At 31.5% G+C, this 16372-nt stretch overlaps 1 protein-coding gene across 3 annotated transcripts; it reads right to left on the minus strand.

Moving 5' to 3' along the window:
* Positions 1-404: 404 nt before the first annotated feature.
* Positions 405-15916, minus strand: LOC128193003 (uncharacterized). 3 transcript variants are annotated; one of them, XM_052866159.1, is made up of 14 exons: positions 15567-15715; positions 14414-14530; positions 13582-13767; positions 12884-13069; positions 12589-12777; positions 10629-10844; positions 6222-6437; positions 5873-6058; positions 4997-5200; positions 4496-4890; positions 4212-4407; positions 3505-3609; positions 3293-3409; positions 405-3137 (listed from the first exon to the last, which is right to left on the minus strand). In XM_052866159.1, exons 1-14 carry the CDS (start codon positions 15588-15590, stop codon positions 2847-2849), a joined length of 2628 nt encoding a protein of 875 aa, XP_052722119.1. In that variant the 5' UTR covers positions 15591-15715; the 3' UTR covers positions 405-2846. The 3 variants fall into 3 exon arrangements, with proteins under 3 accessions (XP_052722119.1, XP_052722121.1, XP_052722120.1); XM_052866161.1 differs by lacking the exons at positions 13582-13767; positions 15567-15715 and adding an exon at positions 15827-15916; XM_052866160.1 differs by lacking the exon at positions 13582-13767.
* Positions 15917-16372: the final 456 nt, after the last annotated feature.

The raw sequence follows: 16372 nt of genomic DNA on the forward strand, positions 1-16372 counted from the left end.
CAGATGTCTTCAAACATCATCAAATTAACTATGCAGTACAGATGTTGCAATATATGCAATATATACGCCAAGATTGAGATTACTATTGTAACAATAAAATGCTTTTATTAGCGTTTCATGCGGGAGTGGAGGTAGCTAGCATTGCTTAAAAATGTTAATTTTCTTGCAACGATTGTGATTTTTCAATGTAATAGACAGAGATCCATAACAATGAGTTAATGTTAACTTTAATTATCATTTTCGTCGATCAGAAAGAAAGGACAATATTTCAATGCATGATAGGGTTGAGATGCTTACTAGAATTTTACTTGGAAGTTTAAGATCAGAAAGTCCGTCTATGGAGTTCTAGCTCTCTATGTAACTAAGTTTTCATAAATCAAAAAAAATGAACAAAAAAGATATCATTGAATATTGTAAACATTATTTATTAAGACTACTTGAATTTACAGTTTGACATTCAATGAGCACGAAACATTTTAAAGTAAAACAGTCTTTTAAAGTTAAGGAATGATTATGCCTATATTCATACAGAGACACAGAGGCGGGTCAATTCTCTGGATCGCACAGATTTCAGTTTTGTCAGTTTTTATATGAATTACATCAGGGGTTTTTTCAGAAATAGAGGAAACTACCTAATAGACAGGCCTATAAAAATAACTAATGAATGACGTTAGTGATGTTGTGCTATAATGAGTCTGGCTCCGTGATCATGAAACCATCTTAAGTCTGTAATCCCAGACTTAATCATAAGATCTAAACTTAGCTAAGATTACTAAGAAATTTTAGCGAAAACTTAGAGTGTTGTCATTTTAAACTTACTTTGTAAGAATCTTCATCATTAAGTCTGCCTGATACATGTAGCAATCTTAAAAGCTAATATTTTTTTTCTGTAACCCTCTTTAAGGAGGCTGGCTGGTCCACATATTAATTATCACATCTACTTAAAATTTTTGGATATGGATTGTTAAGCTATACACTTTTGTTAAGAAAAGAAAAAATTCACATATTTAATCTTTTGAATTTGGGTATTTTTTCTATATTTTTACACAGAATTCTTCTAAGAGGGACAATACAGTCCAAAAATGGCCAAGACCATCGAACCCTTACAAGAGCAATCGTAAGATTTTTTATAAAAGTGCAAATTTAAGGACTGAAGTCAGACTAAAGATGTCAGACAGTTTCATAATTAAGGAGCACTAAACGTAAACACGATACATGGTCGTGCTCGGCAGGCTTTGGTAAACATTAATTCATCACCCAATATACTGTCAAACAACTGTGTCTTTTGTTTTGTACACCCATACACACACAGGTTTGGTTCTAGGTTTGAAATACCAGATATCTCTTCTAAATAAAAAAAAATGAAATAAATATATACATAAATGAACTGCTACAGTATCTTTGCTCTACTTACAAATGTCATTTGAAATGAAATTTGAATCTACAGAACGCTATGTAAAATGTCTAGATGGTAATTATATTTACAGGCAACAACATGTTTACGCGTACATTTTTCCAATATTTTTCTAATATTTTATGTCATCTACAATTAATTAACAACTCAGTGTGTCCATCTGTCTACCATCTACAATTAACAACCAATACATACAAAGGCTTTGAATGTTTAAGTCTATTTGTCCAAGATATATCATTTAAATTATATCTACTTTTACGTAAGTTAATTGGTAATAGAAGTAGTGATATGAAAATACATAGATTAGTTAGAAAGGAAATTTAAATTGTTTTTCATTTTGTACAATGAAAAATCAATGCATATAATACAATGTTACCTACATATTATAACGGAGTCTTAGAGACCAGATCAAATGACACTTAGGCCAGCTACGATTGTCTACAGAGTAAATAGTACAGGCAGAAACCAATACGTAATAATTTCATCACCATGTCTACAGCAATCCAAAATGATAATAAAACAACTTTTGTTGACCAAAGTAGTCTTACACTTTTATATGGACGGTAAGAAAGAAGATCGAAGAAACTACTCATAGCACATGAAAATTTACAGATTGTCCTGTAAAGTTACTTATATATACTGTAGACCAAATAAGAAATAAATAGACATCAATGTTATACAAGTATAAATGGCAAAGACAATGGCTTCCTAAAAGGGTTTATCATATCTGTGCAGGCACGTAGCATCTGAAATTTACAGATAAAAAATCAATTTACATGGAGATGCCAACCCCCCCCCCCCCCCGCCCTTTTATGGGGCCATTAAAAAATTGAATTGAAAATAAGGAAGAAAGCAGTGAAATTGAAGATAAATTGTGAAATTGGGATATCCCCCCCCCCTCCCCCCGGATTAGGATTTTCAGACTTATGAAAGAGGCCTATTTTCCTTTTTTTTGTTTTTGTTTTTTTGTTTTGCTTGTCAAGATTTTTTGGTCGAGTCTTCCCCCTTTCAAAAACGATGCTTCGTGCCCGCTGTGTGATTGTGTTTGGGCATCTTTATCCCATATTAGAAATGCATCAAATAGTACATCAAGACAGCTCTGCCGACTCTACATGATGAAAGTTCATAGGCAATGGAAACCCGCCATAAAAAGAATGTAAAAAATAGGACACACTTTAAGATTGATTCAATGTAAAGTTTAAATATCCGTATCTACATCCGTAATTTTAAAAGCATCTAAGTTCGAATTACGGCAAACATGAAATTCAACTTGACAATTTAAATAGAAGTGTATATTTGGAATATAGTATGAGTTATTTCTGTCTTTCATGAGTGTGACATTATAGTTGAACTGCTATGAAAATAATGAAGATTTTTGAAAAGTAAACACTCCATTTCTCTCTCAAAAAAAGTTAATATCAACAATTTTTTTTTACGACGGTAAAACGTGTCCCCTCGTGACGACAGGTCCCCCGTCGTGAAGTATAACTGCCGGCCAGGCACATACGTCGACTTTGTTACCGGTGTGCCCAGTACACCGGAAGTATGATTTATTGACGGTACTTTTATTTTCTGCAAAGACTAACTGCATTGGTGGAGTCTGGGCGCACATCAGCCAACAAAGTTCAACAGTTGCATCGATAAAAGGGTAGATTTTTTCAAGTTTTGAAGATCTGAGTTCCTTTCGGAGGAAAGCTCTGTGCTTACAATATTCCTTGTAGATCTTAAATGAGAGAAATAATTAACTGGACTATGACCTAGATCTACTGAAAAAGATTCATTTGAAATAAAATAATTGTTCAGCTCTGTGGTGTTAAAAGTGTAATTGGCTTCAAACCAAATCTGCATGTTTGCTAAATAAAATATTTGAACTCTTACCTTTGATAATCCTAAAACTGAATGGATGGCATTTCCTTTCTGAAACTCAGATGCACTTTTTTCACACATCCAACTCAACATGTCATCCTTTTCCCCAGGAGCAGCAGCAACAAATTCCTGAATATAGTACATATAGTGTGAAATTGCGAAATTGGCAACAGTGACATGAACGAACACAGAAATATGTTAATTTGTTATAAATATAAACATACCTTTTTGTCCTCTTCAAATTTGGGTTCCCTGATTTGTTTCTCTAGCTTTTCTTTAATATTCAAAATCTGTTGTTGTAGGGCATTTTTACAAAACTTGTACACATCCTGATATTAAAAAAAACAATACAGTATATCAATACTCAGAAATAGAATACTCACATTTGGATTATAAGGTTTTAGGAGACATGCAATCTTAAATCTGGAAAATAGACTATACCTGCAAACATCTTGGATTTAGCTTTTATGTTGGAAATTGTATAGCATTAGATTATTTCCAACTTACAATGAACTTATTCTTTACTTTTAGAATAGATGTACACTATTTAAATATCATATTAACAGTTGGTGGTTTAACACTACTTTATGCTGAAAAGGATTTCAATTTTTATCTGAGTTTCCACAGCCTACATTTTACATGTCAACTTAGCTAAGCAAAATTTATATAACTGAATCCTACTAAAATAAGTATACATATATAACACTTTAAAATTTGCAGATGATGGCCAGACAATTTTAAAACAATTTTCTATGTTTTTGTTGATGATTTATACTGTAGTGAATAAAAAATCAATACATAAATTATTTGGTCAGTGTAGTCATTTTTTCCTTCAATGATTCATTGAACACATTTGAAACACATTTGAAACACATTTGAAATGAAACAATATCTATTAAAATCTAAAATATGCTAAAAACAAATAACTTACCTTGACAACTTCTATTAGAATAATATAAATTTCCCTTTCTGAAATTGTTGACTTTAAGATTTCATGGGCATCTGACCACTCATTGTCAAAAAGTTGTTCAAAACGTTCCCCTATTTTTGTTGGACGATTCTTGTCACTCAGATCAGCTATATTGGGATTGTTATGCATTAGACTTCTACTTGCAGCTTGACTCAATCTGTAAATAAATGAATTGTCGAGTTTTAAGTATTATGCTAAATTAAAACTCCATTAGACATGAGCTTGCTCTCTGTAAAATATCATACCTAGTTGTCAGGTCCTCTATTTCTGAGTTCTTGATTCTCAGTTGATCCTGGAGCTTGTCTATTTCCTGCTGTAGAGCAAATTCTTTACTTTCATCAAAATCACGTCTCCTTAGATCATAGTCTTGTTCCTTGTTGTAATGGGACCCTGCCCTGCCTTGCATCCCTTTTACATCACCACCTGATTTTGGATCAATTCCTAATTCTGCCCGAACACCTGGTTTTTCTTCACTACCTGATTTTGCCTCTACTTTTCTCTCTCTCTTGCGGCGCAGCTCCTCTTCTTTCCTCTCATTAATTGTGGGGACTGAGCACGATTCCATTCCAACATTAACTACACTTTTGTGCTTGGATTGGGAATTCATTGTTTCATTCACTTCCAGAGACTCTGCTGAAATCTACAATAAATTGATAGTTTCCTTTATCATCATACTACATACTTTACATCAACTCTCTATAATATTAATACATTCTAAATCATTGTTACTTATCATATTCCGATACCTGTGTAAAGTTATCTTTGCTTTCATAAAGCACCTCTGAATGGAGCATGGAACCATATTCCATCAGGGCCGATTCACTTCCATTAATTCCTTCTTTCTGAGCACGAAGAAGAACTGCATGAAGAGGCCTGCTTGGTGTTTTATCATCGACGTATGTTTTACTTCCTCCACGCGATCTCTCTTTCCATGCAACTTTTCTTGACCTCTATTGAAAACAAATTTTCTAAATTAAAAATTTACTACATGGTTCAGAAAAATGCCAACAATATTGTGTACATGTATTTCAATCATTATTTTGTGAAATAAGAATTAATGAATATTTTCAAAATTACATCTTAAGTAAAATTTTAATCATGTTCACAAAAGAATATGGTACTGAAAATGTTGGAAAAAGTTACATGTTCAAAACATTATAAAAATCTGATCATTATATTGTTGATACAATATACATTTATATCAAATTTCATAGAAAAAGCACAACGGATATTTAAGATATGACCTTGTGTTACACACTCAGACAAAATCTAAGAATACAGAATAACAAAGAGACAGAAACAACCCAAATCAATGCAAACCCAATACTAACTAAAGAAACCATCATGAATTCTGGCTGATACCAGTAAAAGTTGTTCTTGTACAGTGCGTTACAGGTGACATCTCAATAATTCATATAAACTCGAAAGTGGCAATTCCATATCAATGTTTTCACATAATCTTGACATCTTGACATCAGATTTTGAAAAAATTTCTAGAGATAGTTTAGATAAATATAGTACATTCATGGAATTAAGCCTATGATCTATTGGGCTAATACTTATTAAGTCAATCACCCCTGTGCAAAGAATTTTAAAGTATGAAACAATGCATGAATTTATACCAAATTTTCATCATAGGCAATCTTTTCCTCAATGTCTTGTAGCTTCCTGAAGTCTTCCAGAGCTTCCTTTAATAAATCATGGGGAAAATATTTTTCCATGCTGTGAATTATGTCTTTCATACTCATTTGCACTGATGGGACATGGACAATTGGAGTTGCAGTGTCCCTCCTTGGCTGACTCTCACCCTGAATTTGAATTTTTAAAATAAGATAAAAGATGTTTTGATACTAGGAAGTTATTTCTCCACTTCCTTATCTTTTGCTTGCAAAGTCTTTGATACCTGTATTCTTGCAAATTTTATAATACCAATGAATACAATTATACAGTTAAATTGTGACTGACCAGTACCTTTGGATTTTCCATTCCATTAAATAACATTTCTAGGCGCAGGAGGGAGCAATATTCATTTAGTGCTCTGTTACTGTTGGGAGTTCCATCATCTCTTGCAGTCTGAAGCAGACGGCATAATGGTCTTTTTGAACATGGTGCAGATTCCAGCAGGTCTTTAGTTGCATGTAAGCACTGTTCATACCATTCTCTTTTTTGTTTTTGGGAAATGAAAACCTTATGGAATGAATAAATGTAAAATATATCATCTATAGTTTCAAATCATGGCCCAGATGCTTTTAGCTACTACTTACATACATTGTTCATGGTTTGCAAGATTTATTTATACATGTCTGATAATTTATAAAATCACAATCAAATTGGCTATATTGGTCACCTGATCTTGCACAAAAATGTCGAATTTTGACAGAAATACATAGCTTTTTAGAAAATTAGCTATCAACAATGAAGTGCCTTCATATAATTCTTAGGAATGATTGGTTCTCATCTACAGGTAAGATTATCATAATATTACACATTGTTGAGGTGTTGACCAAAAGCTCCATCAAATAAAGGACATTAGAATGAAAAACATTTAAGAGGATTTTGCTTTAACCTTAACCTATGACTAAAAATGTTTTCCAATTGGCATGAAACTATCAATAAAATATCATTGCAAACCTCGTGCATACAAAAAATTTGAGCACAATTAAGTCAATTACCCGGTAAAAAAGAATTAAGGGTCTAAAACTGAGATATCTATGACCTTCACTTTTGATATAGAAACTAGGTTCAAGGTCAATGCATACTCTTTACTCAAAAGCTCTGGTTATGTGAAGTGTGGACCAGATAGGGCTAGGAAAAGAGAATATATGCTAGGGATAAAGATTTTTAATGTGGCCTTGACTCTTGACGCAGAAACTTTGTTCAAGGTAACTGCAAAGCCTTAGACTAAAGGCACTCTGTGGGTAAAGTATGAGCCAGATTGGGCCTGAAGAAAAATAAAATTATGCTCCAGATGTCTCAGACGGACAGCTGGAGGGACAGATTGATCACTACAGAGCACCAGCAGAGCGAGGCTTTAAGGACAGACAAGACGTTCCTCAATTTTATATAATTTTCCATGATATTTTATTCCTTATTTATTAACATTTAAACCTGTTAATTCCCAGAAATTCAGAGTACATTACCAGGCTAGTTTCAAAGCTAGAATATTTCGAATTTTCCCTAAAATAGCATTCGCAAGCAAAATGCATTTGAATGCTTATAAGTAAAGTCATACTATACATTTTCAATTGAACACTTTATATCTAAATGAAAAAAGAATCATATTACATAAAAATATAATTATGAAATTACGAAGTGGAAATCTTTACATTGTGGAGATAGGTAAAAATAGAAAAAATGGAAGATAGGTCACATCTGACCTTAATTTACTAAAAACATAGGTAATTACAGAAAGGCATCAACATTTAAGGCATCATCTTTAAAAGACCACCTTTATCATATTATATGAAAATCATAGATATTCATGGATACTGTTTTGACACAATATTGTATATCATATGTTAAAAAATGTATGATAATCATATGTTCTTTTCATACAGTATTATATGATACAATGTTTATCAATACAATAATATAAAATATGATATTGGATCCGATGATACTTACAATAAATATCATTTAATACAATATCACAATGTAATAAATGATGATGCAATATGATACTGTAACATATAATATAACATTGTATCATGTTATACATTATTGTATTTAATCACATAATACAATATCATAATACTTAATATATGATACAATGTAGCATTATAAGATACTATATCATACCACATAATTCATCACAATATTGTTACATATAATATTATATTGTATATTGTTATATTCAGTAGTATATGCTCACTATATAACTCTATATAGACAAATATTTAATAACTGTAATATTAGCTCGTCCGAAAAATATTGACCGGTCAATATTTTTTTGATATTGACCGGCTAGGAATAGTATCTAGAGAACATTCCCTCTATTTCAAATAATCGCCTCTGATTTGTTGATTGTAAACGATGACGTAAATAACTCTTCGCGACTCCAAAACAAGGTGACGTCATAATAGACAGTCAGTCAAGGCAAGTAAACAACGGATGCGCAATGCGACGGTTTGCTATGATAACGGATATAAGGATTTGAGAATTACTGTGAAGTAAAATCAGGTAGAACATCTGTATTTTAATTCTTACGGTCGGCAGAATATCAGCAGTGACCGTTTGATGCTGAGGATATTTTGGAAATGAACTTTGCACAAAATTGAATTCGTGAATTCTTTGTTGAGCTAAGAAAATTACGGCGATCTGTTTTTAAATACTTTCTTAAATTTTGGTTTGTTTCTTCATATAACAAAACAAATGTTGACTGTGTTTTCGGGCAACATTGATTATATTAGCCCCATTGGGACGAAAATATTGCCCTCCGCTTCGCATCGGGCAATATTTCGTCCCTCGGGGGCTAATATAATCAATGTTGCCCTCAACCCCAGTCAATATTTGAATAATATTGTATGATATTGTATATATTTGATACATTATATGATATTGTATCATATGTTACAATATAATTTGTAAAACATTGTATCATATTATATAATACAATATCATGAGATATAGTAATATATTATATAATGCAATGTCATATTATATAATATCATATTATACTAAATCATATCATATGATAAAATATTATATATTACAAAATCATATAATACAATTTCATGTGATATAATTTTATATTACAATATCATATTTTATGATATGATATTATATATCATACAATATCATATAATAAGATACAATATTATATATTGCAATATAATATGAAACAATATAATTTCAATATATAATTACAATATAGTATAACAATATACAAAACTATACATTACAATATCATAATTCAATATCACATCATAATTTATTTTAAAAAATTTATACAGTTTCATATCTTATCATATTAACTTTTTACAATATTATTTATGTTATTATATTGTATCATATTAAACAAAAGCGTATCATATCATTGAATACAATATCATAGAAATCATGTTATATCATTTATTATAATAACAACAAACAAATCTATCAAGCAGGTTTGAGTGAGGTAGGAGATTTTATTGGCATCTTTGATAATATCGATCAGGCTCTGCATCTGAGGCTACTTCTGCAATTCATGTACATTATAGTTAAATCAATTATGCAAGCTACATGTATTATCTATAAAATGTGTGACTTGTTCCAAAAACTTAACCTCATCCTGCAACTAAAACCTATGGCTCAGATTCAGCATTCACGCCTGTCAGGTGCATCAGTATCAAAAGATGTATCATCCATGCAAGTTTGGTGAAGTTAGGACAAGTAGTAACTAAGATATAATCATCAGAGGGCACCTGCTCTAAAAACTTTAACCAGCTCTAAAAACTTAACCTCATCCCGCATCCGAAACCTATAGGTCAGATTCAGCATTCATGCCTGCCAGGTGCATCAGTATCATAAGACGCACCATCCATGCAAGTTTTGTAAAGTTAGGACCAGTAATAACCAATGCAAGTTTGGTAAAGTTAGGACCAGTAATAACTAGGATATATTTCTTAGCATCCTTGATAATAGAGATCAGGCTCTGCATCTGAAGCTACCTCTGCCACTATTTATCTGTATATTATAGTTAAATCAACTATGCAAGTTTGAAATAGTTCTTTTATCTATTAAACATGTGATTTGTTCCAAAAAACTAAACTTTCTCCAGCAACCAAAACCTATGGCTCAGATCAGCATCAGTATCATAAGACACATCCATGCAAGTTTGGTGAAGTTACGACCAGTATAAACTAAGATATAATCATCAGAGGGCACCTGCTCCAAAAACTTTAACCTGCTCTAAAAACATTAACCTCCTCCAGCATCCGAAACCTATGGCTCAGATTCAGCATTCAAGCCTGTCTGGTGCATCAGTATCATAATACACAATATCCATGCAAGTTTGGTGAAGTTAGGACCAGTAGTTACTTAGAAATTGCTATCAAAGGGCACCTGCACCAAGAACTTTAACCTGTTTCAAAAACCTTAACCTCCTCCAGCATCTGAAATTTAAGGCCCAGAATCAGCATCCAAGTCTTATATGTCCATAAGTACACCTGTAGGTCCAGATGCATCATCCATGCAAGTTTGGTTAAGATAGGACAAGTAGTAACTTAGATACAGGACCTGCAACAAAAACTTTAACCAGGTCCAGACGCTTACGCCAGGGGTATAGCATATGCTCCCCGACTTTGCCCTGACTTCGTCTCGGTGAGCTAAAAAGAAGTTATTATGTTAATGTATGTAAAAAAAAAATCTATCACAGCAGAGATTTTTTTTTAAAATTACCTTTTCTTCCCTGTTGGAAAACTTTCTAACATAAGTCTCAAGTTGTTCCAATTCTTTAACAGCTTTTTCTATGAGGTCCTTCTTGTACTTTGTAGGAGATTGGTTTAGAACTATATGGATATTTTCTGTTGAGAGACATAATGACTGTGATGTACTTGTTGATGATGAATGTAAGTCCCCACTACTCACGACACCAGTTGATGTAGAACGACTTTTCTGAAAATAATATTTGAGTTCATGTAATCACAGTTAGATGTATACAGTAAAACTCGTTTAGTACGAACACGGATATAGCGAATTCTCTGATAAAGCGAAGTCTTTTTGAGTCCCCTGTAAAATTCTTAACAAATCTTTGCAAATATTTACAGTTAAAACGAATTTGGATATAACGAATTTACGGATATAGCGAACTGATTTTGAGTCCCGTAGTGGTGGATTATAACAAAATTTCACATTTTTATAACGAATGTCTTTACATTTTTAAAAAGTTTGCACTACCCTTTAACATAATAGTTTGAATGAATTCATTTTCATATAATTTTTTCGACTTACAATCCAATTATTAAATGTATCAAAGTAATGTATTTTTATTCTAAGCCTCAATTAGCAAATATTATAGTCTGGTCCAAGAATACAAGTATATAGTGAATTCGCTATAGTTATTATTACGAATTCGTTATACAGATATAGCGAATTACGGATATAATGAAGTAAATCCATCGGTCCCTAGGACTTCGCTATAACCGAGTTTTACTGTACTTTATATACATTATTGAAACAATAAAATGCTTTCTTTGGTGATTAATGCGGGATATGAAGGTGGCCACATTACAGAAAATATACATAACCCGCGTTAGCGGGTTATTTTAAATTTTTCTGCAATGATCGCTACCTTCATAACCTGCATAAATCAACAAAAAAAGCATTTTACTGTTCATATTTACATCTTTCTTTTAACTAAGTAATAAATTGATTATAAAAAGTAAGTAAAATTACTAAATTACTGTTAATGTACATCAGTACGATAGCTCAAAGAAACAGCCAATTCATCTCCTATCAAAATTTGAGTCTGAGATCATGATTTTAAAATATATTTCAAGCTGTTTAAGATTTTTCTTACAGTAGGTCCCTGTAGATTTCGACAAATCAATTTCTGGCTGTTTCTATAGAGCTATGAATTAAGGCCACACGAGACATTCCTCAATTTTAAATAATTTTCCTTGATATTTTACTCCTTATTTATTAACATTAATACCTGTTAATTACCCAAATTTCAGAGTACATTACCAGGCTCATTTTGGAGCTAGAATATTTTCCTTAATATAGCACGCAAAATGCATTTGACTGCTTAAAAGTAAAGTCATACTATACATTTTCAATTGAACACATGATATCTAATGAAAAAAGAATCATATTACATAAAAATATAATTATGAAATTACGAAGTAGAAATCTTCACATTGTGGAGATATGGAAGATAAGTTGCATCTGACCTTAACTATACGTTTCTGTAAGAAAAAGAGAGAATCATACTCGGTAGATGTAAATATATAGAAATGTTGCCAACAACAAAGGAGCAAAAACATATTCATCATCAAATCTGTTAAGTTATAGTTCATTTATTTCTCAAAACGATTAAAAACATGGACAATTAATTATATAATAGTTTTATAGACTACAATAGTTATAGTACTTAAATTCAATGGATGAAAAGTGAAAAATGTAGAATTACAATAAAAGATTTTAGACTAATTTATATATCATTGTAAACAGAGTTTATAGCACCTTATGGTGGCCAAAATTTTCAATATTAAGTATTTAAAAACATGTTCTTAAATCTTCTGTATGATCAAAAGTGTAAGCAAATAGTACTAATGCATAGTGCAGTATATTCAATTATTTTTAATTCAAATACATTATAGACACACATTTATAAACATATTCCATATATTGTATTCACCTCTTTGACATGAAGATATGTCTCCAACATGAAAAATAATTCTTTTATTGCTTCCTGTGAAAAATCAACTTGGCGTCCCCATGCCAGCTCAAGAACTTCAGAAAGATCTGGTGCTATTTTGCGATGTGATGCATTAATGTGTTGAGGTTCAATTATGGTTTTCTTTTGCTTTTCTTTCAAGGAATGTAACTGCAAGTTGTATAAAATTATAGAAAAAATGCTCTACAATAGGCTGTTTAGAAAATATCAATCATTCATTTCTTGTCTGAATCAGAATTACAAGTTAAATTCATACCTCAGGACTACTGTTCAGTTGATGGCTGATACCATCATACTGCTCTTTGGCCTTTTCCAGCTTTTTAGAGTCAACTCCCAGTGATTTAAGTTTTTGTGTTTCACCTAATATTTTTATAATACTAGGGCTTAATAGGATTTGTCTCTCTTCTAGTTCCATACCTACACCTTTCTCTTTTTCAAATTTCTGTGAATTTGAAATAAAAAATACTTTTTTTTCTAAATAACCATACTTAACATTTCAATCACCAATAACTTTACATAAGGAAAGAAACAGTGAGCAACCTCTGATACCTTAAGCTCCACTATTACTTTACAGTGCTATATCTATGATGAATGACAGAGTTAAGGTATATGCAATACATACACAAAATTTAAACAATGACATAATTGAATAAAGTAGCATATCTTCAGAAAAATCATCACATTAAAACTTGCATGGTCTGCAATTCTAATTATATAATCATTAAAGAGAGATATTATATTCATGATATATATATGATATATTAGGTCATGCGCGGATCTAGAGGGGGGGTCGGGGGGTCCCGACCCCCCTTGGAAAATGAAAATTTATTAAATTTACATAGTAAAATTATCGCGAAAATATGCCTCGGACCCCCCCTGGCAAACACAATTATCCTTCGGACCCCCCCTGGAAAAATTTTCTGGATCCGCGCATGTATTAGGTGGTCAACTCACATCTCTGGATGATTGTTCATGCTTCAAAACTTCAATTAGGTAATGGTATTTTGGCCAGACATCAGACAGATTAAATTTTTTACTATCCTCTAACTTCTTTAAAGCTTCAAAAAGGGCCCCTCCAAGCTTTTGATCTTCCCTTGCCAGTCGGTAGATTGAGGTTGTATTTTTCGTTTTACTCAACAGCTACAGATTCAACAGAAAAGATATGTTCCAAAAAAACCAAAAAAAAACCCAAACAGTACATGTAAAACATTTCTACAGAATAATTCTATGTGACTGTATTTATATCTGTATGTAAGATATGGAATTTTTTAAAAATTTTATTTCATTTTTTTTTTTTGGGGGGGGGGGGGGGGGAAATGCTTCTTAACTAAAGTACGTGTATTCTGTATGGGAAACTAGAAACTAATATATATATATATATACCTCATAGATTTAGTATTCTGAAGGTGACATTAAACGTAGAATTAACTTTCGGGGGCCTAACTTTAAAATTGATCTTCAAAAATCCAGCTGTTTTTAAATTGGCTAATTCTCCAGATATTTTATTTAAAATTTCAGTAACTTTGACAACAGGGCCGATTTTGCTGTTCTTATATAATATACCGGTAATACATGTACCTTAATTCAGTTAGTTTAACATTTAAACCATCTTTTTTCAAATTGTAACTACATGTAATAAAAATAATGCATATCCCTCTTCTTAAAAAACCTGCATGTAAATAAATTTTGTCTTCACCTAATTAAGTTTAATTAATAACTTTAAATCCTTCTTCTACTTTAGTGTATGTATCCTAAAATATGAAAAATATTGGTTATTATTTGTTACCTTTTCTTTTACTGTTTCATCCAATTTTTGGGCACAATCATTCAAAGTGGTATACAAATCCGTGGCCTCTTTCACTGATCCATCACAGTGGTCCAGGGCTTTCTTTACAGTTTGGAGCTTCATTGGAAAAACAAAACATAAACACATGTATCATGTTTGCAGTTAAAATTATATAAGTATATAAAATATAGTAATAATCCAATGATAGAGGATTATATTTATTTGCTTATATAGTACTGCCTGTTTACATTTTTTAAGTACCATAGATATATATCTAAATATAATCTGTATAATAATTTTAGCACTGAGTACTGGTAAGTGAATGAAATACTTCCTGATTTTATTTCTCAAATCTATGTGGATCAATTAATTTTTCTAATCTCATAGGAAAATTTAGAAATATATATTTTATTAAACAAGTGTTTGGTACATGTATATCATATATATTTTTTATTTTGTTTTTGACTTTTGATAGGTTGCTGTTTTGCTACCTAAGAATATACAGTAAAACATGCCATATAACAAGGTGCCATGGATGTGAGAAATTGCTTAGTTATATTTAAGCATATATATTTTGTTCAATACAGTTGAACTTCGATATCTTGAACACTGATATCTCGAATACAATGGATATGCCGAGGTGACTTGAAAGTCCCAACCACTAATTTTTTAAGTATTTTACCCCCAATATCTCAAACTCGGATATCTCAAAGTTTTTTAAACAGTCCCATCTAGTTCTAAATAACAAAGTGCAAGTGAAAAAAAAATTGGATTTTTTCCCTTATATCGATTTCAATTGTACCTCTTTGACAGTTATGTGTATTTTGGTTAAAAACTGTCAAAAAGTGTCGGAAATAATAACATGGGACAAATTTTAGCATTCGTAAACTATAGTTAACAACTGTTAATTATATATATGCATGGTTTTACAGATGGAAACTACGATTCGTTAACTATAGCTAACAGTCAATAACCCTAGTATATCAACAATACAACTATGTTCACAGGGGCTTGTGTTTCAAGCCCCTGTGCTATGTTTAGCTATTTTTGTGAATTTGGCGTGCCCTAATTAATATACAAGTAGCTTAGGTCTGGTATTTACTTGTACATGAAATATACATGTAAACAGGGGGATAAAACAGGAAAACTCTACCTTTGTCTGACTTCGAGAAGACATTCGGAGTCGTTTTGATGAAAAACACAGTAAAGAAATGCTCCTACGAAGACATCTCGTTTGAACTGATTGATCTGTATATCGGTTTTAGTCTAACGTTAACGTTATAAATACCATAGAAAACGAAAGTAGAATTTCATACACAAAAGTTGTCGCATTCAATTTCAACTTGCCTTACGTGATGAACTGCATGGTGTAAAACAATGCAACTACAATCAATTTATTTATTGTGTACATACCAAACAGTGCAGCTGACAACAAGTGACAGACACATTTACAATACACTGTACGAGTTGTCGTTACTTGTGTCAAATTAATATATGCAGAGTTATCGGCCGTTCATAAGTTAACCCAGCTTTTTTGCGTTTGATTATTAAAATTTCATCATGTAATTCCTTAATGTATCATTCTTATATGTTAAATTTAGTAATAGTACCAACATGTATTTTTGTACATTTTATCACTTCTTGTATAGATTGAAAATTACTTAATGAAGGGTTTAAAGACAATTTATTTTAAAAATAAATTTCACGGTATTATCCACGGTCACTACATGGATGTTATTGTAAATATATTGAATGTGTGTAAATAAATAGGGTGCAATTTATGATGATAATTACATTCATGCATCATTTATATTTCATCATCAACATCATCATCATCCTATATTTATCTATATTTTACATGTACATATTTATCCCTATAACTCTCTGCCTTTTCAGTAATATGTGTCTATCAAGTAAACATTATTTAACTTAGAGCTGATATGATATAGCCTTAAACCA

Source organism: Crassostrea angulata, chromosome 7 (assembly GCF_025612915.1).
Source record: "Crassostrea angulata isolate pt1a10 chromosome 7, ASM2561291v2, whole genome shotgun sequence".
Taxonomy (NCBI): Eukaryota; Metazoa; Mollusca; class Bivalvia; order Ostreida; family Ostreidae; genus Magallana; species Magallana angulata.

Coding starts and splice junctions, on each gene's coding strand:
- LOC128193003 (XM_052866159.1), bottom strand. CDS start 15,590: ATGTCTTCTCGAAGTCAGACAAAG. Junction 4,891..4,996: donor GCAAAGATAACTTTACACAG/GTATCGGAATAT, acceptor AATTTATTGTAG/ATTTCAGCAGAGTCTCTGGA. Junction 3,410..3,504: donor AATTTGAAGAGGACAAAAAG/GTATGTTTATAT, acceptor TACTATATTCAG/GAATTTGTTGCTGCTGCTCC.